This window comes from Dromaius novaehollandiae, chromosome 12 (genome assembly GCF_036370855.1).
Source record: "Dromaius novaehollandiae isolate bDroNov1 chromosome 12, bDroNov1.hap1, whole genome shotgun sequence".
NCBI classification, from domain to species: domain Eukaryota; kingdom Metazoa; phylum Chordata; class Aves; order Casuariiformes; family Dromaiidae; genus Dromaius; species Dromaius novaehollandiae.
The window spans coordinates 7778042-7805721 of NC_088109.1; the positions used below are offsets into that span (position 1 = coordinate 7778042).

General features: G+C 37.9%; 2 protein-coding genes across 4 annotated transcripts in view; one reads left to right on the forward strand and one right to left on the reverse strand.

Annotated features, from left to right (window-relative positions):
• Window positions 1-24721, forward strand: part of CFAP92 (cilia and flagella associated protein 92 (putative)) — a 167377-nt gene extending 142656 nt beyond the window's left edge. For both annotated transcript variants that reach the window (XM_064518850.1, XM_064518851.1), the window contains 11 exons: window positions 1154-1309; window positions 3048-3232; window positions 4738-5627; window positions 8709-8903; window positions 11896-12193; window positions 14093-14257; window positions 15665-15877; window positions 18426-18564; window positions 19630-19811; window positions 23097-23296; window positions 24565-24721. In XM_064518850.1, coding sequence (XP_064374920.1) covers window positions 1154-1309; window positions 3048-3232; window positions 4738-5627; window positions 8709-8903; window positions 11896-12193; window positions 14093-14257; window positions 15665-15877; window positions 18426-18564; window positions 19630-19811; window positions 23097-23296; window positions 24565-24721 — 2780 coding nt within the window. The remainder of the gene's footprint in view (window positions 1-1153; window positions 1310-3047; window positions 3233-4737; window positions 5628-8708; window positions 8904-11895; window positions 12194-14092; window positions 14258-15664; window positions 15878-18425; window positions 18565-19629; window positions 19812-23096; window positions 23297-24564) is intronic.
• ACAD9 (acyl-CoA dehydrogenase family member 9) overlaps window positions 24424-27680 on the reverse strand; it is a 28029-nt gene continuing 24772 nt past the window's right edge. Inside the window, exons 16-19 of one of the 2 annotated variants that reach the window (XR_010391223.1) lie at window positions 27273-27401; window positions 26145-26217; window positions 25355-25738; window positions 24424-24700 (exon numbers count right to left, since the gene is read on the reverse strand). Coding sequence is in view for 1 of the 2 variants with exons in the window: in XM_064518854.1 (XP_064374924.1) it covers window positions 25638-25738; window positions 26145-26217; window positions 27273-27401 (303 nt within the window). In the remaining variant the exon portion in view is untranslated. Of the gene's footprint in view, window positions 25739-26144; window positions 26218-27272; window positions 27402-27680 lie in introns of both variants that reach the window. The other variant, XM_064518854.1, reaches the window with a different exon arrangement.

The following is a 27680-nucleotide window of genomic DNA, read 5'->3' on the forward strand; positions in this document are numbered from 1 at the left end:
GCTCTTTGCATACAGATGGTGGAAGGCAGCACAGGTTGCAGCACAGGGATCTGTTTGAAAAGCTTAACCCTGAACCACATCTGCCTTGCGTATTTTGCAGCTCTGGCTAAGTCTTTCTTTCCCAGGACTCTGAAGACCTGTGACTTACATGATCAGTTACACACATACATCTCTCAACCTTCACCCACTGTTTCCTTCACAATTAAGGCAGTTGGAACTTTTCATTTACAATCTTTGATATTCTCCATGTGGGTTATCGTGTTCAGAATGGACTGTTCTTTCCCCAGTGTAATTATTGTACTGCGAATATTTCTTGTCACATTGCTACTGTTATTAAAAGAAAAACCTCAGGTAATAATATGTTGAATTCCTCTCGTTTCCTTCTATTTGAGTTTTAAATTTATCCTTACAACGCTCTGCCATTCCTTTTATTACAGGCTGGACCAGCAGCACTAATATTTCTACAGTTCTTTTTTTAAGTTGCTGTGTTCACTTCCTACAGTTTTGCCAAACTTTAACTATTCGTGCTGAAATACTCTGCTTAGTTCATTAAGTGGTTGGGCAAAGCACCTAAACCCAGGATTTAAATGAGCAAGGCTGGGATTGGCCAGGCTTTTCAGGTTGGGTAAAGACTAGGTTTGGGGGAAAAGAGTTTTGGGGAATATAGACTTAGCAACTGAGTAAATCACAAAAATTAATAAGTTTATCTTCGTGGTATCCTTGCGAGGAGAAGTACAATATTCCTGTTTTGTAAATATGAAGTTATAAAATACGGTTTTCTGGAAAAAATAGAAGGGAATCATATCACTAAGAATATTATGTATTTCATAATGCATATATGCAAAGGAACAACTAGTGGCAAAGATAAATTTAATTTTGGTAATTCCATGAATTTTTTTATGTTTGCTTTTGCAAATTTCTCTTCCTTGTAAAGTAGAAATGCTATATGTAATGGAGTGGACTGTGCAATGAATACTTTAGCTTACTGAAATATTTGTCTAAGTTTGTGTTAAGGCATATGGTTGATGTCTCCTTCTAAGGACAACACCGAGTTGTGCCATCTACTGCAGTAGATTTTAAATTATGTCTTTCACTAATAGCAAGAAAACCTTTCCTGCTTTCTACTCAGTCTAACTCCACCATCCATTAATAGGTAGAAGAGGTTCTGGTCAAAAAAAAATCATTGCTGCAGGCAACAAGAGAATGTTGAGCCATATTAAACTGTCTAACGCCCAGACCATGCTCGTGGCTATGGCAAAGAAACATGGCACTGCTTCACTGCAGTTGGATCTCATGCCTCTCCTCGCAGGTACTATTCTGTAAGAAAGGGGCTGGGAGGGAGAGGCTTGCTGGTGTACTGCATGTCTCTGAAGCACCCACACACGAGTCTGTTTGGTGGAACCTGTCTTGAAAGATCTCTAGGGAATTTCATGTTCTGTCTAAAAGCTGGCTGGTTAAAATCGAAAGTAGTTTGAGGTAGTAATTGGGATTTGTGTTTGATCTGGAGGAGGCTGACTCGTTTAGAGTTCTGGGTGTTCTTGTGTTCTGTTTCATTCAGAACGTGTTGGAAGTGGGATAGTGGTCAGAAGAAAGTGGGTAATTTCTGTGACTTCTCTGTGACTAGATTAATATTCCTTATTAATATATGTTGTTCCCTTCTGGTGTCTAGTGAGGTAAATCTTCCTTTTATTCTGTGCATGTAGACAGCAATAGTGATATGTCATGGAACATGGAACTCAGCTGCTAAGTGTAAGTAAGGACGTGGCAAAGGAGCTTACTCAGGTGCATCTGCATGAACTGAAGTCACATAGGGCTACAATATTTTGGAGGTGCTTACCTGGTGCTTTTTTTTTTCCTTATATATGGCATCTAATGGGTTAATTCAGTTTCTTTTTATTTTAAGCCCACTGTAACACTCTGTCACTAAGAAGTATGTTCTGATAGAGAGAAGCGTTTTTGCATTAGTTTCTAAGAACAGTTCTTCCTCTGCTGGCTTTGCCATTAATTCCTCATTAAGCTTGGAAGAATGACTTGTGAGCATCGAAAGTTCATCTGTTTTTGCTTGACTGTGTATCTCCTGTCTGTACCCACTAACATTACTGTATAGTTGCCTGTGCTCCTTGCAAAATGAGTATGGCAAATCCTGGAATAGAATTTGGGAGAAAATAGCAATGGTAGTTTAAGTTCCATTAGAAATGCAGATTGTCAGCTGTCCCTGGGGTCGTGCTTGTTCCCTGCATACAAATTGGCTGTTGGCTGTATCTTTTCCCATTTAAAAAAAAATCTGGTTTAGGGCTGAAACCTCCAACTAAAAATAGATTGAGTGACTATTTAACTTCCGTGCTATCATCCATAAACACCTTTGGTAGATAGTAACTTCTCTGCCCATACTGCTGTCCCCAAGTACAGCAATAGACTTAAGGAGAAGTGAGCCTACAACTTTGTTATCACCTGTTTATGGAAGGAATGTATGAATATAGTGTGATACTCTCAGACATTTTTGTAATAGAAGCATGCTAATATCTTAGCATAATGTGCAGGTTTTTTTAGTTGGAGCATTCTACAGAATCTACATTTGAGCCAAACTTCTTTGTCATAGTTTCTGTCCCACCTTCACTCTGCAGCCAGTAGTATCTTGTAGTAGATGGGACAGTGATTGCCACTCTATAGCATGTCCGTGATTCGTCAGAGTCAAAATACAAGGTCATTCTCAACATCTGAAAGCTGCAGAAATGGATATAGATGCAGTCATTCTACTCTAGTATTTTTCAGTCCACTATTTACTTTGCAACAGTCAGGTATTTCAGCACTTAAAGGGGCTGGCAAAAAATCTTTTTCTTTTTTTCATGCCAGCACTGTTAGGAATGTGCTTTCACATACATTTAACATTTTTCCTCACCATAAAAGATAATTTTTAAAGCAGTTAAAATTATGCTTTTGCTTCATTTTAATACAGTCCAATGGAGATTTTTAATTGATTGAATCGAATACTGCTGCCTTGATGGAATCATTTCTATAACAGTATTTAATCTTGTGTATTTAAAAAGGGGAAAAGTCTGTGATCAGTCGTCTGGAAGAAAATAATCCTAAAGTCTTAGATGCCTATGTGAGTTTCACTGTAGCAACACCTCTTCTGTCTGAAAGACAAAGATGTGAATTGAATCCACTGGTTATAAAGATTCGTTCGGCTACCTGCCTCCCAAATACACCTGTACCAATAGAAGTGCTGCAGGTAACACATACTACTGTTTTCTTTCTGAATAATTCCCCATTTTACCGTTAAGTAACTTTGCTTAAAATATGGGCATGGTTTTAAAGAGAACTTTGCTTATTACGTGGCAAGATTTGTAGAATATGACTAACATATTTTCTGCAAAAGAGATGAAGCCGGATTAGTGCCTATGTATCATAAGCACTGACAGCAAAACAACAGTCCTTGTGTTTTCCAAGGGTTGTAGTTTGTATTTAGTAACCGTATTTTGATTTCTGAGCAGTGGATCTGGCAGGGAAGCTAAATCAGCTACAGTACTATGCTGTTTGAAACAATTTGTTGATAAATCATCATCTGTTGGCTTTCTCCTTAGAACAACTTCTCTTCCTGTTTAAAAAAAAAAAAAAAGTATTTAGCTTAAAAATGGTGAATGTTTCACAGCATAAAAAGTGCTGTATGTAAAAAGAATAATTTTTATTGGTGAGAATATATTCCAAGGCTTTTGGTCTTGCATAAGGTTCTCCCAGCCTTTGTAAATTTTGAGAGATGAGTTAGAGAGGAAACACGTCATCTTGTCAAGAACTTCAGTTTTGGGAGCTATTTTGTATTTTCCAACTTGAGGTAGAATTACAAGGGAATTACAAGTTACATCAGCTTGGTCCTTAATGTTAGGGTTATGGAGGGTTTTTGTTTGTTTTTTGTAGTGAAAATAATTTAATAATCTTATGTCAAGAACTTGGTAAAAGCACATACAGTTATGTGTGGAATTCCGCACATACAGTTATGTGTGGAATTTGTGACTGGTCAAATTGGCTCAGCATTTATGAAAGGTAGCTGGAAAAATATTATCAGTACCTATGCAACATAATAAATAATGGAAACAAAATATGCCAAATAGTTTCTAATGTAGTCTAGGGAGTGATCACAGAAGTTTTGACTTTATTTCCCTTGCCAAATGTAATAATGTATAAAATAATTGTTGCAAATTAGGAAGTCTTAGGATAGTCCTTGACAAGGTAGTCTCCATTCCCTGCAGGCTGCTGTAATGCTGATGGACAGCTGCACAGAGGAACTACAATAGAAACACTGTGGAATGAATCTCCCAATTTAATTCTCCAATTTCATAAACAAATGGCTAGTAATGGAGATATTTCCTAACTTTTAGCTATAGGCATTTATTGTAGGCCCTGAGTCCTACAGATGAATGTATAGAGAGCAACAAAGCCCCATTGCAGTCCCCAGCCTGCTTCTTCGGTAATCTAGAAATAGGGGGTTTGGGGGTATATCTGGAAATTCAGCAAAGTCGAGGTTTGGCAAATGAAGAGGACAGTAACTTCCTGAAACCAGGATACAGGCACATAAAATAGTGTCTTTGGCGCCTTGAAAGACATAGTTTGTGCCTTGAAGCACACCCTCCCATATCTTCTCTACTAGAAAAGCCTGTTGTTGTGAGAGTAAAAATTAAGAGGAGAAAAGAGAAAAGTTAATGCTACAAATAACTGTTTCTTCCCATTTTTGTTCTTTAGAAATTGTGTGTTCCCACATACTGCAAATACAAATTTCACAACTTTCCAATTCATCAAACGCATGGACAAATTCATGGAACTCATGTCTACTTTAAGGATGTTAACGTGCTTCTAACAGGGACAATGAAACCTGAAGAATTACGAGGGTATCTTAGAGGTCCGCCTATGGAGATTGAAGTTCATGACCGGGATAGAAACATGGCAAACGACACAAAAAAGCCGTGTTTGTTTGGGGAGGATCAAGCTGATGAAAAAGTGGGTGAGGTGAGCCTGCTTGCTTGCAAATCCACAATCTATAACTCATTTACAGAGAACAAAGCGTGGCATCCACATGGGATAGCTAAAGTCAGTCTTGCTGATTTATTGTTGGGTAAAAGGTACTTGAACATCAGTGTGCCAATTCATAGCTGCTCAGCTCCAATTGCAGCTGTCTGCAAGGAGGAGGATAAGAATGAGAGAATAGTAGGATCAGTAGATAGTTTTTCCCTACTGCCTATGGGGCATTATCTAGAGTCAGACGCGCTCTTGAAAGTAAGAGTGGAAATAGCTGTACCATTGGGACTGCAAGCAGAAACTGCTGATGCTGAAGTCACAAATTACTCATATGGGTGCATAATCTACATTTTTGACTACAATAATGCATCCTTATTACATGATTTGGTGGAAGAGATTACAGAAATCAATGCTGAAGCACTCCAGCTGGACTGCTATCCTGTACCGTTAATCCAGATGGCTCTTGCCACATTAAAACTGAAAACCACGCTTAAGGAAGTTTCTGAGTTGGATATTGTTACTGGTTTTCACCTACTGGATGGAGCAATTCATCTCTTTGTCTTGGAGGGATTAAAAGACAAAGCAATCAAGAGACTCTGGGACAGACACTTTGAAAGGTAAGAGAGTTTGATGTTTTCTGTTAGTTATTTCCCTGAATTGAGAAATTTTGATCTGACTTGTACTTCCCTCATCCCTTTCTATACAAAGATATATGGCCATGTACATAGTTGAAGCTTTTTATGCAGTTTTAGTGACTGTGAGTCTCAGTGTCTGGGTCAAAGCTTAAGGAATAGTCTTCTCGTCTTTATCGCATGCACCATATATTACCCATGTCAAATTAAAATGAGAAGGATGCCAATATGTACTTTCTTAGGCTATTTTGTGAAAACAATGCTATAATCAGCTAATTCTGAATAATAATAAAATAAAACTACTTTCTCATGGTTTTCCTGTGCATGTCTTTGCAGAGAGATGGTGCAACCTTCAATTTAATTTGATTGCCCTATTTTTGGAGACTTAGTCTGAGCCAACTAGTCTTTGAGGGGTGTGTTTCTTGTATATCACACCATGCCATCAGAAAATAAAGATGATAGTAGGTTTCCATTTCTTTTCTAATGATTTGTGCAGAAACGCATAGTGAATTATGTATTCTAATTTATTTCTCTGTAGCTATTCTGGAGTAACCAATTAATGTATATGCATAAAAAGATAAGGTTTAATAATGAAATGTTTTAATTTCAAGTTTTGTTGAGAGCAGTGGTAGTGGACAAAGAGAGAATATTTAAAATTATTTAAAGAGCCCTTTTGAGAACAGCTGTCTTTAGGCAGTTCTTTTGATTATCGTAATAGTATAATAATCCATGGTTACAGGATAAAGAGTGTAATTATGAATCCAGATAGACAGCTGTGAAGGGTGCTGCTTCTCAAAGTGAACTCAGAAACTTTACACGCTTAAAAGGGAGAGAGGGCAAGGGGAATGATTTAAAAAAAAAATCTTTAAATTCCAGTTTTCAAAGGACATTTTAGCACTTCAGATCTTGAGGATGTTTCTGCACAATAAGGGCAGTACAGTTTAAAGAAGCAGTATGAAAGAAGCATGCCTCACTATGATAGCACAGGTCTTCTTGGCTTATTTCATATTCCTTACACACATGTGGAGCCCCATGCTTTCTGCCCTGGTCACACATCTCTATCCTAGGTTTCAGTGGGCAGTGTAAACATGCTCTGAAGTGAATTGCAGCCTGGCTCCACAAGCTGGAGTTCAGGCTGTTTCTTTCTTTGAGTTTAGGGAAAAATGCGAAAAATGCAAAGGTAATCTTTGGAAGAAAGAAAAGGCTTCTTGTACAAAATGTAAAGATTTCCATGGAAATCTGCAAAAGTGGTGCGGACATATATTTGATTGGAATTAAATACTGCTGGATATTTTGGATAACCTGAGATTTCGATGACCTAAATTGTGAGGAAAAAAGCAGCAAAGTAAGACACACAAGAATCATTATTAGTATCTCATACATTATGTTAATAATAAAGAAATTGCATAAAAATTTCAGATGAAATACCCCAGCGTTACCTCCAACGTTAGGAAATCACTAGAGTGAGTTTCCATGTATGAAGAACCAGAAAAAATACAGGAAGAGAATTGTCTGAATAGGCTGTGTATAAAAAGATACAGAGACTAAGGTGTCTGTTTAGCACTTTAAACTAATTTAAAAGAGGTACGCAATGACTTTAATCTGTGATATTTAAAGGAAATTGGTGTCAGTATAAACTATTATATGCAGCTCATCTTGAAAAGAAGAGAAAAATAAGTTTAAAAAGTCAGTAAAAATTTTGTGTTTGCAGGGTGTTTTGGTTACCATTTCCCTGAAAATTAAAAGTAGTTTCAGCACTCAGAAGTTGCTATAGTCATTGGTCTGCTGACCAAAGTCCTTTGTGTAGGAAGCTTTGGAGAGAGTGAGTGTTCTGGAAAATTCATAAAAGCAGGTTGTTTAGGAGATGCTGCAGAAAAGCTTGATAATAATTATCATACAAAATGGTAAGATAGACATGCATGTGCACACACATGCACACACACATGCACCCTTCTTAACTTTTGGGAGAAAGGAGAGTCCACACTCTCACCAAGAGAAGAAAGATTAATTAAGGGAAAGTGATGTAGCTGGAGAAATGCACTTTTGTGTATGTGAGCTCAACAACATGTGCAAAGGGAATGTCACAGTAAGAAAAATCAAGATTAGGTTTGTTTCTGTATGCACTATTTGCACAAGTAAATTATGGTTATTAAGATTTCAAAGTCAACTCAGCAATGTTAAGCTAATTCCCATTTTCAAAAGAGCTTTTGACAAACCTGAAGTCTTGGGCAATATTCACAGTATAGGCATGTTAATAAAACTGAAGTAGCACAGTCAGTGTCTAATACTCTGCAACTTAAGTGTATCAGAAGTTTGCAAGATAGTTTTGGGTAACTTATTAGGAAGTGAAAGCATATAAAAAGTTCGTGTTATTTTCCAAACTGAAACCCGTGCACATTTCACTGAAATGGGTGGAACATTCACTTCAGCGAGAAATGACGCATCATTTATATTTTTTTCTTCTTTCATTTATAGAACTCCTAGGACTTGCAGAGAATGTCTCCCTCAAATTTCACATTAAAAAATTTGATTTTCTTCCCAGCACTGTAGCACATTGTTAAAGCTTTCCTGTTTTTCCTTTTTTATTTTTGTTTTTGGTGTGCATGCGTTACTGCAATTCTGAAATTACTTATTTTGTGAAAAGTTGTCTCTTGTCTGTGTTCATATGTAACCTAAATTGGAGCTTTGCTTTACTGCTGCAATATGAATTTTGGTATTTGCAGTGGAAACATTTCTATAACATTTTTGTAATTAACCAGACTGTTGCAGGGCAGAGGACTGATGAAACTGAGGTAAGTTTCCTTTTAAATGATTACCATGTGGCTTAAAAAGAAGATGCATTCAGATCAATCATGACATGAGGGTTTGGATAACGTCTTTTTAATTTGTCCATAATCATTATTTTTAAAAAAGTTCACGTGAGGTGAAAGCCATTGAAAAAGAGGTTCCATCTAAATGACGAAAGCAAGGCAGTTTCATAAGAGATTATAATTGTTTTGCAGTGTAGAGGAAACCTGAGATAGGGGTTGATGGCTGTTACCTTGCTGTTGGGGTGCTGTGTTGCAGGACTTACAGACCTGAAGATGGACAATTGGAAATACTATATAATTCGCAACTGTCTTTCCGTCAACGTCTGTATGTAGACCTGGAAGCTATCCTGTATCATTTCTGCCTCTGTAAGCCCCTCTTCACTATAACAAAACAGCCACTGCTTTATGTCAGAGGTATGGTTCCTTGGGCGTGTTTCCAGGCCTTGTCCAGGTATGACTTTTTCTGAATTCATACTCAAGAAATTAAGAACTGAAATATTGTCAAAGTAGAATGAATATTTGATAGAAAAAGTAATAATCTTGGATATATTTTCCCTGACAAAAGCAGTCTGTGGGCGTGGTGGGTAGTTCAGATTTTAGATGAGACATGCTAAGACAGAAAAGCATGCTTTATTGATGTAGCGGTAACAGTATTAGTGAGCTCACTTTTTATGTGGGCAGGAGGTCATGCTTTGTAAGGAGGAGAAGAGAGGTGTTATCAGTAGGACAGTACAATATCAGAAAATACCTGAAAATAATACAAATTCTCATGTCGGAAGCATCAGTTGGGAAGGATTTAATTCCCTGCTCTGCTTTCTTAGAGGTGGTGTAGGATGGAGTAAAAAAGAAAGCCAAATAGAACTTGATAGGTCCAAAAAGACACATGAACTAAGCAGGGAATTGAAAAAAGTAGTTTCCCTAATGTAACTAAGGAAAGGAAGAGGGGGAGGGTTAGGGAGAATCTGTTTCCTGTTCCTGGCTTTCTGGTTTGGGGTTTTGCTGCATGATTTAATGCTGGATCTCTGCCAGATTGTTCACTTCATCAGCACACAGCTATATTCACAGCTGTTTGCCTTAAAGCATCTCAGACATAACATCTTGTGAGATGGATGATAAAAGGTGGGTAAAGTTGCATGTGCAAACACTATATGTATCTATGTAGTTTATAAAAATATAAAAAGATGGAAAACTTGTTCTATGCATGTATTTTATGTCAACTAAGACATATATTAAGAGGTGGAAAAAAATACTGTCCATCTTTGATATAAGCAAGTCAGGGGTTTAGAAGGCAGGGATGAAGTGTGATTGCTTGCTTGTTAAAAATTTAGATTGTTTAGATTGACTTCCAAACTGAAATCCTACAAAGCTTTTATGAAACGAAGAGGGACGTTTAGTCCTGAGACAAGAAGGAGTAAATGTCTCCTAGGCATCAATCTCTTTTCATAAAAATTTCTTGCTAATAAGCAATAATTTATGTATAAGCTAACGGCAGCCTTCCCCCCAGTCTTCCCACATGCTTGCTTTTTGGTCAAACATATGCGATAAAGTATATTACATATGTATTAGCTGTCTCCTACAAGTTTTATTTTGTATATGTCAAGCTACTTAAGCAGCTGCTGAAAAAAATGCAGTACACCTCTGATGTATCAGACCAGTTTAATATACCTGGCTGTTTCCTGTTGTTGGCTGACCCATATATGTTCAAGAATTGTCTGCTGATGACTAATGAAACTTCATTAAGTTAATGAAGAGCAAGGTCTCTAAATTTACTCTTAAGCTTCTGGATTTTTTTTCTTTCCAATGACCTGGATAGATGTGGGTACCTCTTCACATATCTGTAATTTGTTTCATCTGCATATGTTTTCTATGGGATGGTGAGGAGAGGAATACAGTAAGATGACTGATGGCCATTGCTGTGATGTCCTTAAAGTGGCTTTTTTTTTCCTTCAACAGTGGTTGGGAAATACATTTCATCCTTTGGCTATGTGCTGGCAATATTTGAGATAGAAAGGAACGTGATGCTGCATATTTTAGATACTTAGTAGTTAACTTTCTCATGAAATTTTATTCTAGTATCTTCTGTCCAAAACAAGAAAATTAAATCAGCAGGTGGGCTGCAGTACACAACTTGCTAGATAGCTGCAGGTGAGGTTCCTGTAGTGAAAATGAAGGTTTGGAATGGCTGGAATAATTTTAAATGTGGCTAGTTATTTTTCCAGTAGGGAGAGGTGAAATTACAGGAATGATCACTGTACTTCATTGTACTCATTGCTATAAAATCAGGGAGTGCCACAGTTAAATATCTTTAGTGGCTGAGACAATGTCCATCTTGACTCAAGTTCTTTTCAGCAGCCCACCATTACAGATATATACGTAGAGTGATAGAGACAACCACTGGGCTTTGGACATGTTACTCCTTTTTGCCATACCCTCATTCTGCCATGTCTGTAGTTGTACGGAGAGATACAAATATACTGGAGCACAGAGACTATGAACTGTGGTTAAGAGCAGTCTCTAACTTATAAAAATCCTTTTTTTTAATGTCATTTTGGTTTGCTGTTAGTCACTGGTTCGTGTGTGCATAACAGCAATTGCTGCTTCTTGATACGTTTCCTTCTGACTAGAATTAACGAGAAAGTAATTTTAACTGTAGAAAAACTAACGAGTATGATCCACAGGCACTTTATCCAATTTTGTTTTTAACATCTCTATATGAACTCAGTTTGAGTCATTAGTGCCGATAGAAGTTTGAAATTAATGTTATTTATTAATTGTGTGTATTATTCAGTAGTGGTAAGAAAATAATATTGTTGCACTAATTTTACAATTTATTTTATAAACTCTCTGCTATGGCTAGAGTGAGAGAGGTTGATAATTAAGTGCATGTGTACAAAGCTTGTGTATGGCGCTCAATAGCGCTCTCACATTTAGAACCACTTTTGGGTTAACATTAGGCTTTTCAGGCCAAACAGTGAAAAGAAATCAGATGCAACTTTCATGTAAGGTAAGTGTTGTCATGAATAGCATATAGGATGAAAGTTGATCAGAGAGAGATGTAAAATACAGGTAAGGAAGGATAGATTTTAGTGAGTGCCCAAAATAAATGTGGGTCATGTACTAAAACCAGTATGCATGAAGGGAGTTTGTTTTATTGTCTTGATGATATTTTTTCTAGCCAGAGGCTAGAGACATTCACCAGCTAATCATTTCTCTTTCAACTGTATCTAGTGCCAGCAACCTTTTAGTGTATTCCTAGCAGTTTTATCAAATTGTTCACCACCTTTGTCCCTGATAAATATCAGCATACATGAAGTGACCTGAACCTCTTAATAAATACATGTTTAAGGAAGATTATGCAGGTTTTTCCACAGTAATACTAACTTTAAGGATTGGATTGCAGTAAAGTCTTTGTACGCTAATAAAATGTTGATGTCTATTTGTAGGCTCAGTTACCTCTGTCACAGTAAGAGGTTGAGGGATGTTATTCACGGGGATTTGTTGCCCTCAGCAGAAATGATCACAGTCTTGAGTCAAGAGTTTGGAATTCCATTAACTAAAGAGGATCTGTTCACTCAGAAACCTCCGTTAGTCTCGTTTTCCTCTGATTCTTATACAATACCAGGAAAAGTTAGCAGAGTGAAACGGGCAGTATATTCTTCATTAGATAACTACAATGAAAAGTATGTGCAGTGGAAGAAAGAAATAGAAGACAAAATATCTTCTGAGAGAAACCATATTGGGGTGAGTAGTTTGTGATACATGTGAAGTAAGCCTAGTGGTTGCAAAACTTCATATTCCTTAATCAACACCTCCTCCTCCTGAAACAATGACTTGTTGGACTTCAGTAAGCCGTTTGTAGGTATCATACAAACATTATCAAAATGTGCATGGTAATTTTATTTTGCAAAAGTTGAACTGCAGAAGTAATTGCTGCTTGGGGGGGAGGGGAAATCCTAGTGCTTACAGGCAAAGAGAGGAGACACTGTGAACGAGGCTGTTTATTTAAAAGAATCTATTCCTATCTTTCTTTGTCTCTCTTTTTTTTTTTTTTTCTGTAGCTTCTCCCATTGTGCTTTAGCATGTCATTCAGGCTTCAGATCCTTGAAGGGAGGCAAAACAGCTACGCCCATGTAAAAATTGCACTTCCTTCTCTTGCCTGCAAAAGACATGCTTGCCTTATGGCAACCAGCTGCAACTTCAGATTGACATTATAAACTAGCATTTATGGACAGAATTGAGCTGGGCCTTAAGGAAATGGCAAAGAGCTTTAGAACTTCTTCAGGGCTGTTACCAGAGGCCATCTACTCCTTCTGTTGCCTCAGGGAAAAGAGGTTGAGACTAAAACCTTTCCTGTTTGTATAGGCATCCAGAAGAGATATCCAGGATGTTTTCTGGGAGTCCAAAATGTTTTTGCAGAGTATATTGCTTAGTTAAGGACTCTAGCCATCCCTTGGTTTGTGAAGAGTAGTTCTGAATGCTTTCTTCCTGTATATATTTTAATATAAAAAGAGTTTCCTTAACATGGGAAAATCTGTGTTTGTATACGATGGTGGCCTCCTGGGCATGTTGAAAGAAATTTAAGTTGTAAGTATTTCCTCTTTCACTTTTAGTCTGTAGATAAAGGCGTATTGCACAGAAAAGGGCAGAAAAGAAAGCAAGTATCAAAAACAATTACGTAAGACTACTGTTATATTATAGGAGGATCAGAGCCCCAACTCTCTTAAGGTTTAACCATTCTCTACAGATGAAGTTTAGGGTTATCTTATTGTCTGTATAAAGTTTGCAGTCTTCCCAATGTATGTGTTTTAACAAGTTTTCATTTTATATATGCTATTGAGTCAACAGGATAATAGAGGAACTTAAAAGTCCTCTGTAGAAAAGAAAACACAAAATTCTTTTTTATTAGCAGACTAAAATTACCTTTCAGACTCTGGTGAAAAATAACTATTTTGGAGCTAAAACACTGAATGTATTAGGGAGCTTTCAAAGTTATCACAGGAAAGTGACTTCGAAAATATGTTTTACTCACTTGCAGTAATTATCTATTGTGCCAAAGTCTGAATTCAAAGCCAAATTACTGTAAACACAGTACAGAGTGATGATCTTACATCAATGAAAAGCATATGAGTGTTTAATTACACTGTGCCAGTTGTGAAATTTAAATAGTTACATGATGAATATTGTTTCTCGTGTCATTGTATTTGTTGGGGTGTTAACAGTCATGGAAATGAAAGAATCAGTCCTATTTACCTTGAAGAAGACCAGTTTAGCAATATCCCTGCAGAACAACTATTTAGATCTGCAAGTAGAAGTTACATCTGGTGAGTGCTCACCTCCAGTGTTAATCTTGCAGAATGTCATATGCAGGGATGAAATGAATCACTAGTCTGCAGCAAAAAACCAGTGCCGTTTCTGTTTTATAAAGTCTTCTTGTGAAGTATTTTATTAATATGCTGTTACATAATAAAAACATATTAATATAGAATAAGTAGAGCCTGTGCTTATAGAGGTTTTTTTGTGGAAGGGGTAACGGCCACTTTAGGAACAGTTCTTTTTTTTCAGTGTGTGCAGAATCAGTTGCTTGTTCATAAGTTTTGTGAACTCAGTCAGACGAAATGGATATGTGATCCCTCTTTTCAGGCTAACATTGGTGCTGAAAGCCAACTCAAAGGAAAGGTGAAAAACCCGAAGTTTGAAGCCTTCAGGATTTTTCCTGTTGATGGCAAATCTGTCTATAACTACAGTTCTCAGGGCCTGAATTCTGCAGAACTTGCGAAGAAGCGTCTTCGCCAGGAAATGGCAAAGGTGAATTGAGACACATGACTGGAAGATTTTGGCTTGTCATACATAATGCTGAAAGAGAGAGTTGAATTAAATTCAGTTTACATTAGGCCTTTCGTGTTAGTATATAGGATGGGAGGTTCGTATCCAAAAAGATCTCTGTCTGAGTGAGAGCTGCTCTTGCTTGTTGTGTAAAATCTGCCCTTAAGACCATTCATTATAGCCAAATTGTCTTGTCTCCGTGACTTGGATTCCCATAACCTAAGAGGTCACTTCCAGTTCTGAGTCCCACACAGTCATAAATGGGAGCATATGAATAATAGCAATGTTGATGTATGCAGTGTAAGGTGATTCGAAGAGACATTTAATGAAACTCTGCTTTTTTTCCTCCAAGGTCTGTGTTATGAATTAGGTTTTATGATGATAATATATAAATATACACATAGACTTGATATATATTTTTTACATATTACTGAACACCACTTAAGTTGTTGTCATCAGCTGAATAAATCCAAGTTTATAGGAGTGTTTTCCTTGTTGAAAATCAGACTTCCTGAGTTTAGGTGTCTGCAATATAGACAGTAAATGAAATCTGGAGAGCATTGATCTGATCAAATGTAGGCCTCTACTTTACAATGAGGTGAACTGTTCTGTATACTCTGGCTATATTGACAAGACCCACATTGAATGTAGTGAGAATATACAGCTAGTTTTGACAGAACCATACCTAAAGCTAGGCAAGATGCATTCCACCCTTTGGAGACTCTAACTTCAGTGAGAGTAAGAGATCACATGTTGAGGGATTTGTACATACATGCATTTAATTTTCAGGCCCAGTTTACCTCAGCATTTTGTTTTGTTTTTAATCATGGTGTGAAGGCTTGCCTGAGAAATACTTGAATGAATTGGTGTGAGTTTTGATTACCCCCCTTTTTTTTTCTTTTTCTTTTTGAAGTTCTCTCAGATGGCTCAAAAGTGGGTTTGCCTGAAAAGCTGGCTGTCGGCTAGTGGAAATTATTGTAGCTGTCAAAACTGTCCATGCTGTACCATGAGCATGGTATGAGCTATAGTTCTCTGTGTGCATGTATAAGTAAATGGATATAATATTAAAAGTATTTCTCTTCTATGATTATTTTACAGAGATCACATTATAGCACTTGTCATTAAATCCATAGTTAGATCATAATAGAAAGAAATTTAAAAATATTTTTTTGTGTATTTATTGGTGGTGGTTCTCCTTGTCTGATTTTGATCTATGATTACTTGTAGGCATAAGTAGAGAACTGATAGTGACTCTGTAACAGAGGTTGTTTTCCAAGGCTATATGCTCCTCTTCCAGGAAAAGGGGAGTTCACATTGCAAAAAAACTTTTTTTTTTCTTTTCTTTCTTTTTTTCTTTTTTTTCTTTTTCTTTTTTTTTTTTTTTTGTAGAAACCAAAGAAGAGATTCACTTATTGTCATGAATATCTGTCGGCTATGTTTGATCCAGTGGATTTGGTTGCTGCTTATAAAGAATTCTTAGCAAAATCCAAAAGTATGTGGCTGTCACCAGATGGGTTTATATTTCCTGGATATAAGAGCAGCATTGAAAGCAACCTGCACCCTCGAATGCCTGATGAGGCACGTGTGAAGGAGTTAAGTGAGGTAACAAAACTTAAGTGAGTAATTACTAGTGTGTTCTACTATCCAAAGTGAACTGAAGCATTTTAGGAGACCTTGAAAGAGGCAGATTGCTTTTGCGTGTGGAGGTCTGTTTTGGGGAGTACAGCATAGGCAGCTCTTGCAATTTGGGTGTATTAGCACCTAGTTCAGCCAAGCAATATGCTGTTCTTTGGATGCACAAATTCTACCTCAATCACACATACAGAAAACATTTGCCATATAGAGTATTAACAGGTGTTAGTGCAGTGTGCAGTGTTTCCACATGTAAAAGTGGAGGCTAGCAGCAGAAAAATCATAATATCGCATTCCATCATGGAATTCTTTCTGAATTCCCTCACTGCTCACTCTTCTCCGTTTTCATTTATGGTTTGTAGTTACAGTTTTATGGGGTATTTGTCCACCTCCTTTGTTCTGCATCACTTTCTTCTTGTCCTGTATCTTCTCTTCCTTTTCCTGTTGCTGTTTGCTATTAAACTTCCAATTCTCTGTCATGTTACTGGATCACTTCAGCTAGTTCGCTCATCCCTCTTCAGCATTCAGCAGTGTGTACACTCAAGCTCGTATGTGGTCTGCTGTTATAAAGAAAATTTGTGTCTTACTACAACTGGCAAGGTGAGGAAAAAAGGGAATAGAACAGGTATTTTTATGCAGAATCAGTAAATTCTACCAGATCAATTGAACACAGTTACAGCACAGGTGGGAACAAGTTTAATACTTGGAGACTTGTATTTAAATATATATATATTTTTTATATATATATATACATTTTATATATATATTATATTAGTGTGTATATATATATTTTTATATATAACCTTTCAGAGGTTGTATTTTGCAAGAATGTATACAAATTCATTTAATTTTCAGGCTTTATTTACCTAATTTTTTTCCTACTAATTAAAATAGTTCCTCAGAAGGGTTAGAGTACATCTGAAGTGAAATGGTTAATAAAAACAAAGTGCTTTCTTCTGATCCACAATGTTGGAGAATGCACCTTCTCATGGAGGGGCAAAGATGATTCACTGATGAAGAGTAGCAGAAGCCAGTTGCTATGGTGTGATTGTTGGTGCCTTTTGCCGAGGAGCTGAAACAACAGGAAGGGAACTAGCCAGTACAGGATAAAAAATGGACAAACTGAAAAGGGGACCTGATGATTGACAGCAGATTTACTTAACTGAAAGAAATGGGAGGATGTGAAATTTAGTGTGGGAGCAAGAGTTTACTAGGATGTTGTACTGACCACTGGCACCTACTGATGGCATGAGCAAGAGGAAGACAGCTGACAGCACCAGTGCCAGCCATGGAGTTGAAAGAAAAGAGGAAGAAGGCTCATTATACTCAAACAGCAGCCTCAAGGGCATGACCAGCATTTCGTTAGGATAACGGACAGTGATTCTGAACTTAACTGTTCATGTTACTTGAAAGGTGGAAAACTAGTAGGATATCATTCTGAAACAGTCTGGGTTTGGCACACTTCTGCTTCAACCATTTTTGTTTTTTTTTCTCAAAGAAAATGGAGAATTTGACCATCATTTGAAATGACATCCCTTGGGAAGCAAAAAAATTCTTGGGAGTTCTTCTGGATTCCTAAAATATTTCCTTATAGTTTCTGCATTCATTTAGATATCTTTAGTTGCATAGTTTTGGGTGAAACAGTGAAAATACAGTGCTAACAACAGATAGTGGGAGTTATCCTGTAGCTTATGAGGGATACTTTTGTCTGAAAAATCTAACCCATATTTCTGCAGTGGGTGATCAGAGCACCACAAAAAATTGGACTCTTATCACAACTGTGATGGTGAGTATTCCTGCCCTGTTTCCAGTGTATGTGTTTTTTCTCACACCTGGGCTTTTGGCCCCAAGAGTTTAATACAGCAATTGTATTTTTAGAAGCACCAGGAAAGCTTGTGCTTCTAAAAAGCATTGTGCTTTAATATTATCCTTGAGATCATATTTAGCTCTCACTGGTTTGGAAATTCAGTTCAGCCAGTACATTTTTACAGTGTGACCTCTCACCGTGGGGGAGAAAGAATAACTAGTTAGCTTTTGGACTCCTCTCACACTCTCAGTTCTGCAGAGGAGGATATGGGCACAGGGTCATATGGTCAGAATGATGGCCTCTGTGCACCTGCAAGCTTAGTAGCTGTGTATGAAATCTCGGAAAGTGTATTGAACTGCTTGTATCACTGCAGAGAAATGTGACATAAATATGAAACTGGACAGTCCTCTGAAGTATACTGTAAGTGCATATATATTAGATAAGAGCTATTGGCCAAGTAGAATATCAGGTGCTTGCCCATGTAATGGATTTTTGTTCTTATTCATGTGACTCAGAACAATGTGAAAGGCAACTTACAGAGATAATAGTCTTACATAATGAAGTAACAACTACTGTAACAGTAGGATCTAACCCCTCTCCTGAAATCTAATCCTTTTCTACCTGAAAGTCTAGCTATCTTTTTTTTTTTTTTTGTGACTCTTCCCTGGTGGTAGTAGCTTAGTTTCTTAAAGAGATTCATGTGTCATTTAGAAGTGGCAGGAGAATGTTCTGTTTGGTAACATGGACCCAGTTCTGTCACGAGACAGATGGAGTTGGGACAAGCGACACATCGATTTTGATCTTTACAAGAAACCACCTGAGCCGTTCATGACCACAGTCTTGCAGAGAGGTAATGGGTCTGTTTTAACGTGCTAATCACACTGCTTTTTATTGAAGCTCTGACATACGGTCCTGAAGCTTGTTCAGTTCTGCCATCAAGGAGACGAGTATGAATGCAAAGAGGTTTAGCAAGGGGATCCATGTACAGCAAAACTGTTTGCAGTCTAGCAGATAAAACATCTTTGGATGTAAGATCTTGGCCATACTGTGGCCATTATGTGAGTTCCTAGGCTTAGTTCCTTTGTCTACAATAAAATACTATGGGAGGGTATAGATCTTTCTTGGTTTATTTTTCTATAAAGCTAGCTCTGTTAGCTGTCTGATCTTTTTAGTAAGGATTGGTGACAATCAGCTTTTGTTGTTACCGAGGTCAGGCAAAAAGCTACCTCACAGACTCTAAGCAATACCTGAAAACTAGTCCAGAGGAGAGCTAAGAAGAGGTTAAATACGCAGGCTGTCACAGCAGCCTGTAGTGTGCCTCGTTCTGCTATTCGACTGGGTTAATCTTAGCTGGTGAGATGGTCAGTGTGTAACCTCATGTTCCCCCCTAAACAGCAAGATAAAATACAAAGTTATGTTGAAGCTGAATTATATATAATAAGCTATTTTGAAAACTCTGCCATGTGTTTCTTTTCCCCCCAAAGCAATTGAGATTCACTGGAATGCTTAAGAGCCAAAAGTGATAGATTTATTGTGCTTGCTAGAGTCTTTTAGCTTTTACAACTTTTCTGCTGGCACGTTACCCCATGACTTGCAAAACACTCGTTTAGTGTAGTCCTTCTCCAGTGCTGCTTGTGGAGGGATGCTTTTGAAAGTAGGCAGGATTAATTTCACTTTTGTGTGTGTGTTTTATGGAGCCTGCAGTACAGTGAGTGTCTTTGCTGTGGGGCACCAGCCATTATTCTAAAACCTGTATAATTTGTTCTAGTTGAATCCTTGTGAGGAAAGTTGTTCATTGTAATAGCAGATTTTTAGCATCCTTGTTTAAACAACAGCCGAAACTTCCTATCTTTTCTGTCTAACTGCTTTCTATTGCCTGGTTTTTCTTTTGCAATCTATTGTCGGCCTCCTGAAGATGCCAGTCAGGTTCTGCAAACTACGTTTGATGATACCAAGCTGAAAGTTCACCGGTGCTCCACAGCAGCTGAGCTACGCTCACGTGGGCCGAGAGCCAGTTTTCAGCTGCAGAAGCTCCAAGGACTCCTGAAAGACAAACCATTGAAATTCTCACTCAGGAAGCCGGGCCTCATTTTGAAGGTAAAGGATAACTTTCCTGTGGTTCTGATCCTGGCACCTGCCTGTAAAGAGCAACTGCTGTCCTGCTCCTTGTGGTAGGCAGATAATATATTAGTATTGTTAATTTAGTGCAATAGTTTTTGAAGTAAAAATGTTTGTTAAACTTGATAGTAATAACAATGATCGACTCAATCTTACAAAACTTAGAAAAACATCTCAGGGTACAAAATATATATATTTTATTATTCTTTGCTTTGGTGGTCAGAGATAATGGAGGAAGAGGGAGAAGTTTTGCTCAATTAACTTGCCTGTCAGTGTGCAGCGGATGAGAAAAGGCGAATGATTTTTGGCCAGCTGGCTTAGCAGCTCTAAAAGAAATTCTAATGTCCTCTAATGAAATCTAGGGACCAAGCCGCTTCTATTGACTAGATGCCAAGGGTCTCACCATGTGCTCTCTTGATTACCATAGTGCTGTATAGACTTTCTGAGCGTTGCACTTCAGCCTGTCAGTGCAAAATCCCACACAGACACCCCAGTTTTGCAAGACTAAAGGATTTGTGCTCATTAATATGAAAAGCTGTATGGGTGGCCTGCACCTAACTGTTCTTTTGTTGGCTGAATCATACAGACAGTGCTTGCATATAAATGAACGACCCAAACATTGAGCATGCTTTTAAAGCTGATTTCGATCAAAGGGAATGAAGCTCTCTGTTGGCTACAAATGCTCTAGAAAAACAAACACAGGAATAAGGAGAATGTGAATACAAAAGCAGAGAGAATGTTAATACAAAAGCAAAGTTAAATCCTTTAGGCTAACTAGGTCCCTCCTCCTTGTTTTTAATATTCTGAGCAGCAGTACTGTATTAGGTAGACAGGCAGCAGCAGGCTGCCTAGCTTTGTTCACCGTGGCAGGCTTTGAGCAGGGTTACTCTGTCCTTCGCCTTCTGTTTGGATTTGGCTGTTCGAGCTGTGAGAGTTCTCCATCTTGGACTGTGCTGTGCCTATTTTCTATAATTTCAGTGAACAGCCTCTTTTGCTAGACTAAATATAAATAATTTGAATCATTTATTAGTTAACACAGAGCTCGAACTTCATGACATTCTGCTTATGGCAATCAGATTTGACCTCTGACATACCCAAGTTTCTTGAACACATTTTCAAGGCTTCCTACTGTAGCCCAAAGGAAGACACTCCTCCCTTGCCTTGCAGAATTGTCTGCTGCTTTGCAAAGACATGCCTTTACAAGAGAGAGGTTATGTGTAATAACTTTCTAGGGTCTGCTTTGGAAGAAAGATCTGTGTTTTTTGTTGTCATTAGGTTTTTTTTGGGGGGGGGGATGATGTTGTATTTTTGCATCTTGTTCTTATTCCTTTTCCAGTGCTGCTGCTTATATTTAGTTACAGTGTTTTTCCTGTGACAGAAAAAGTAAGAAAACTTCCCTTGCTGGGTAACACGGCTGGCTGAAGGAACACAGAATTTACACAAGATAGATTAAAGCTAAACATGCGGAGTCACTTTACTGTAGCATCACTATTTTCTGCTTATTTTTATTTAAGATTGTTTTCAGAAGAAGGGCAAACACAGTATCTCAGATCCATTAGCTAGTTTACTGTCATTGCCTTCTGTCATCCATTTGTTCTTATGCTGTGTTGTTCTCTGCCTGTTTCTCCCTCTCTTGGACCACTGCCTGTTCCTGATTTTTTTTTTTTTTCCCTTTGCTGCAGCAGCTCAGAGATGGTTATTAAGTACCAAGGACTCCCCTCCATACAATAAGTAGTATAATTCCCCCTGTTGTCGTCTTGACTAGGATTTCTGTATGTCAGATCGTTTTTTTCACATCATCTTTGGAGGGCTCGGTATTGTTGCAGCACTGCTCTGACTATCGCTTAGGTGCTTCAGCCTCTGCTTCCTATGTCATCTCATTGATTGATTCACTTTTTTTGTGAGCTGGGGGATAAGTGTGAGGTCTAGCTGCACCGGGTCAGGTCTGCAAACCCCATTGGAGAGCTGAAACAAGATGGTCTTTGTGTTTGTGCTTAGCAGGGAACAGCATATTCCTAGGTGCAGGCTTTGTGTCCCTAACAGGATTTATTTTTTGCTGTAGAAGCAAATAGCCTTCTTTTCTTAAATCCACGCAGGCTCGCTGTACCTGCTTCAAATGCTGTACTCTCCCTCAAACAAGCTGCTTTTGCCTTCCCTGAGTGTAATCCGACACAGTTTGTTAGCTGTGCTTGCTTCCAACATTTGAATCTTCTGCTCCAGAGCTTGTGTTTGCTGCATCTGTTTGATTATTGGGACTTTCTTCTGTTAAGGATTCCTACTCACTTGTTTTAAGCAAACAAACTACTTGTGGGATCTATGACATCTCTGTGGCTGCTCTTTTTCCAGGCTGGGCTTAAACTTTGAGTTAACTGCAGAATTTTTTTTTCCTCTTAAGAGCTAAGAATCAGCTTGTATCATAAAGGTATCATAAAGCATGTAGTTTGTATCATAAAGGTTTTGAACCATACAGTTTGCAAGTAATGGCCTTTTTTTTTTTTTTTATTTGATCTCAGATACGTGCTTTAAAACCTGATGCTGTTGAGTAATAAGAAGTGGTTTAGCTGTGTATTTTTCCAACCTTGTTGTCATTTGTTTGTGGGATAAATGCTCTGGGACTTAACACATAAAATATGCAGCAGCTTTAATTTTCTCTTCCATGTATTTGGGAATCTTTGTTTCTTGAAATCATGGTAGTGTTACTCAGTGGAGAGGAGGAGAGAGGAAAAAAAAAAAAAAAGAAAGAAAGAAAATCTGAACTGCATTGGGCTCTTACTTTGCATAAAGGAGACCTTCACCTTAGCCCAACAGTGGGCCAGCCTGTTTTTCAAAAAATGTGCATCACTACTTAAAAGTTTTTTTTTTTTTGGGGGGGGGGGGGACAGGTAGCATCTTCTCACTGTTGCCACCAACACTGAATGGCCTTTTTGAGGAAAGGACTGTAAACGAATACATCCCGTTGTCCCTGGGACAGCTGGGGAAAGGCTCTGTTCCCCTGCTCTTGGACAGAATGAGTAACCTTATGTTTAAGAGGAGGTTTGATCCAGTGACTTGGCTGGCAATGCGCCCTCCATGCCCAGCTCTTACTGTAATTGTAGTAATGTCTCATGTCCAGGAACTGCTCCTGCTCAGGACACCTGAAGATTAACTCATGTGGTAGCTCAGGGGCACCTAAAAAACGTACTGTGGAGGCAGCTGTTCCTCCTTTCTTCTTTTTAAGCAGAGCTGACCCACCGCCTGAACGTACTGTTTGTGTTCTTGTCCTAGCCTATCCCAGCCTTGTCGGTGTTGGACAATCATCACCCATGCGGCAATAGTTCAGATGTCCTGGGAAAGAGGAAGAGCGTCACTTGTGGCTTTGTACCAGGTCTTAGTGACCACCACAGCTTGAAGTGGAGCAACAATATAATCCCCTGCTACAACAGAGAGCATAAGACGTTTGAAAAACTCAAAGGCACAGACTTCAAGTAAGATAACCTAACTTCTAGAAATAGATGACTGTGCGTGTGTGTGTGTGTGGGGGGGGCTAGAATGTTAAAGAATCCCAAATCATTTTTTAGACAGTGTGTATCAAGAGCTATTATACATAAAGTTATGTCTAGTAATAAATTACTTTATCAACCTAGTAAACTACTAGACTGTATCTCAAAGAAACCAGTTATTTAGGACAGAAAGCTTGGAGTTCTTGGGAGGACTCCCATTGCAATCCAGACTCCGGTGTCAAGGAACAGGGTTTGCCATTGATAAATGTTTGTCTTGGTGTTGCTGAGCTTTCAACAGTACTGTAAGTTAAGAGATGCTGGCACTTCAGCAGTGTCCCTGGCTTTACACTAGAGAAAATATTCTGCAGCATTTCTAAGAAACATGATTCTAGGTTCATGAAGAGCAATATTTATTTTTCCAGTTCAGTTGAACCACTAGAAAGTTAAAAATTTCGTTTGAATTTTTTAAATGCTAGTTTGCTTTCTGATCTTCTGTTTAAGTTAGATAATAACTACAACTTTCTTGTTAAGTCAGTCATCAGTGGAATTGTGATTGTAATTATGTATGGCGGAATTTAAAATGTTTTTCACTGTATTCTATATTGTGGGTGATGAGCACTGTACTTGCTGTTTGCTAAGTCACGCAATCGAATCTTTTAAGATACTGCTTTGTTTCATTTAATTGTTTAGTTACTGCAGAACTTTGGTCATCCAGAATCCCTTATCTGTTACATATCACACTTAAAAAGGTCAGACTTTTTTTCAGTGTCTGCTTGTGAACAGGGACATTTGCTTGCATGTGTCCTGCAGGCCATTAAAGCCTGAGTTACCACAGTATGTAGTAACTGTCATTTCACAGCTGGCCTCCACCTGCAAAAGGCAAGGTAGAACTACATCTCTTAGAAAACAAGGTGTTAACTAAGAAAATTTGTATTTTCTGGTTCAGAACTACTAAGATGTCAGCAAATGTAGCTGGAGCCCACAGTGATCTGTAAATAGCATAGCACTTTGAGTTAAAAAAAATTCCTTATTTAGAATTGCAGGGTCCCTAAGAGTCAAACAACTAGACTGCAGTAACACAGACACAGTAATTGACAAAAGTGGAGTGCACCTTGGCTAACAGTAAACTTTATTAAACACCACTGAATCTGTAAACATCTTTATTTCATTGAAAAATTGCAGCGCTATTAGAAAAGATGATTTGTAGGCTGAAAAAAGATGCAGCTTAATGTAAGCTTACATCTTCGTTCCAGGTTACTTTGCTATAAACATTCATTTGTTTACAAGAGAGAACGATCAGCACGAGGACACTCCACCATCCTTGCACAACAGCAAGACCCTCTCCAGAATGATATGATGGCACCAACAGTTATTCTGGATGCAGGTAATCTGATAAACAAGAAGCATTAATGAACAACAGATAATTGGTAACGTATACTTGTACCTAAAATAAGTGTCTTCCTATTGAAATCTGGCCAGCAAATACTTCTTAAAGGCAAGGATGGGAACAGTTGCTTAACTGTTGAACATGTCTACTGGATGAAATTAAGCTAATTTAGGCAAAGAGGTAACTAAACTGGGCTAAATTGTTTAGCAAGAGAATAGGAAAAAAATATATAAATATCATTACATCTGAATAATGTTGATGATCAATACTTTTTCTCATGACACTTTTTTTTAAATAAAGATGAGAGCTTGTCTTTAATTGAAAAACTTACTTGTTGGAAAAAAAATAATAATAATTGGGCCAGGGTATGACTTGAGAACATGGGGAAGTTCTTGATAGGATACAGGAATAAGCTTTTAAACAGGGGCCCAGAGAGCTGGTGGAACCCCCATCCTTAGAGATACTAAAAACTTGCCCATGCAAGGCAATGATGAGCGTAGCTGGCCCTGCTTTCAGCAGGGGCTTGGGTCAGGTGACCTCCAGAGGTCCCTTCCAAACTAAACTGTGCTGTGATTCTGCAAGTCTTTCGGTGCTTATCTAAAGGTAAGAAAATAGTTGATTAAGCTTAAAGATACTTACAAACAATCCATCCTTACCTGTGGAAGGAAAGATCTCACAATGTGCACCTTAACCACTTTTATTTAGCTCCAAGGGAAACAGACACACACACCTAGTAAGATAACTGGAGATTTAAATCGAATTTCTTCATTTGTCTTCCATATATGAAGTTGGGTTTGGAAATTTTATTTTACAGTTACAGCTAATTACAATTGCTAAACTCATGAAATAGTTATTTTTAAGGTGTCCAGACATTTAACCTGATGATTGTAAATGAACAATAAGTAACTTTCTGCAGTTCATTTGCTGTCAGTGAATTAATCAGAATGTCCTGTCCAGTGGGTGAGAACATATATAGGCTCCTTTTTCCAGCACTTGCTTTGCAGCTTTTTTAATGCTGTCATCCAGGTTTTCGTCCGCATCTAGCAAGGAAACAAAAGGAAAGTTAACTAAAGTAGAGTGAACAGCTTTTCTAAATTCCTTTCAAAAAGGATTTTAGAGTCCAGATACAAGTATCTAAACTTCAGTGGCAGGAAGTAATTTAAACGGTGACTTATTTTTATCTAATATTTTCTTCAGAGGAGGATTTGTTGTTGTCAGATTTTATATTCCTCTCCATAGCTTCAGGGTGCTCATGCTTTTTTTTAAAAAAGTATCACAGCAGTTTATGCGAAAGAGAAGAGACAGTCCATATTCAACAGGCACCAGTTCTGTTCCTCATCCCAATTAAAGGCAGAGCAAAACTATTCCGTTGGTCACAACATAAAATACTTAATTTTGATTTGAGTCTGTGAAAGCTGTAAGAGTAGAGTAGTTCATAGAACTTACATTTTTCTAATTGAGCTATGGCATAATTATTCTTGAAATATGCTTCTGTGCAGAAGATATTTGTAAGAAGCACCTGAGAAAAGAGTAATAAAATTCAGTTAAAAAATAGCTCCTCCATTTCATAAACAAAATAATGTAGTAAAAATATAGTAGTTTAAGCTTCTGAAAGTTTGTTTTTCTCTCTTGGTTAGTAATGTGTGCTGCAAGTTTTAACACTTGCAATTTTTTCCTCACAGCTACAGGTTCTCAGAGTTGGGATGAACCCCTCACTGAAAACTGATGCGAAGCCATTCTCAGTAATAAATCCAGAAGGGCTTACAGCCACAAAATCAGACGTGTCGAGACCACTGAAGACTGAGATTTTATCAGTTTGGATTTGTCACATACTTAATTGTAGCAAATGTATTTATCCTGCAACATAATTGTTACCACAAAACTTTGAGCTATAAGGCAGCTACCACCACATCAGACTTCCTTGTTTCTCTGTCAATACCATCTTTACTAACGATAATGTGGAAAGCATTTGGAAAGACCTAGACGGTGTTAGGTTTAAGAGAACAAATACAACTTCATAAAATAAATAGGTGCGTTTGTTTTAAAACCTTTTAAATACTATGACACCAAGCAAATTTGCAGGTTCAGAGAACCTGTGAAGGAGGTGGTGTAGATACTGCACTCTTGCACCGATGAATTTAGAAATGTTTGGTGCAGTTAGTTTTATGGGAGACAGATTAAATTTTTAGCCACTATAGACTGTAGTTTTAAGTATAATGAAAGATATGTCTCACTGAGGCTTTGCAAAGTCTGAGACAGTAGCATGTGATGCCTGATAAATTAAAGCACTGTTTTAGGAGAGCATCGTGATCATGCAGCATAGAATGCAACAAGCACAATTCAGCATTGAGGGGAGCGTAGGCTAGTCAAGTTGAAAGCAAGCAGCTGGGTAAACACTTGTGAACTATATGTAGGCTGTAATGCTTCAAGAAGTCAGAGGCTGGTCAGTGCCAAGCTCTCGATACTAAACACTTACTTAGCAAGAAAAAATGGTATTAAATACTTACTGTTAAGCTTCGTGATCTACGGAGCGTAGACTTTAAATGGGTAAATCAAATATTAAAGTACACTTACTTCATGGTCGTGATTTCTTAGACCAATACTGATAGACCGGCTAGCTCTGGAAATAGCTGCTGTCATTGCATATAAATTAATAACTATATCTGCCACTCTCTTCAGAACCAGCTGCTCATCCACTATTGTCTACAAGAGTAAAAATGATTAGCTTGTATTTTGTCAATTTAGAACTTCAGTCGAACTTTTTTCATACTTTGTATTTAGACTCCTATTTATTTAGCATAGCCAGTTAAGTTGTTATAGAATTTTTATGCTCACTATGTCAGCAAGTTTTGGATTAACCGGGCTCCACCTTTTAACAGTCTCTCTGGCTGTAGCCAACAGTAAAATTGCTGTGCCATCAGACCACTTTGGTAAATGCTAGAACTACTCAAGCTAAAGTACTAAACTTAGTAAATCTCTATA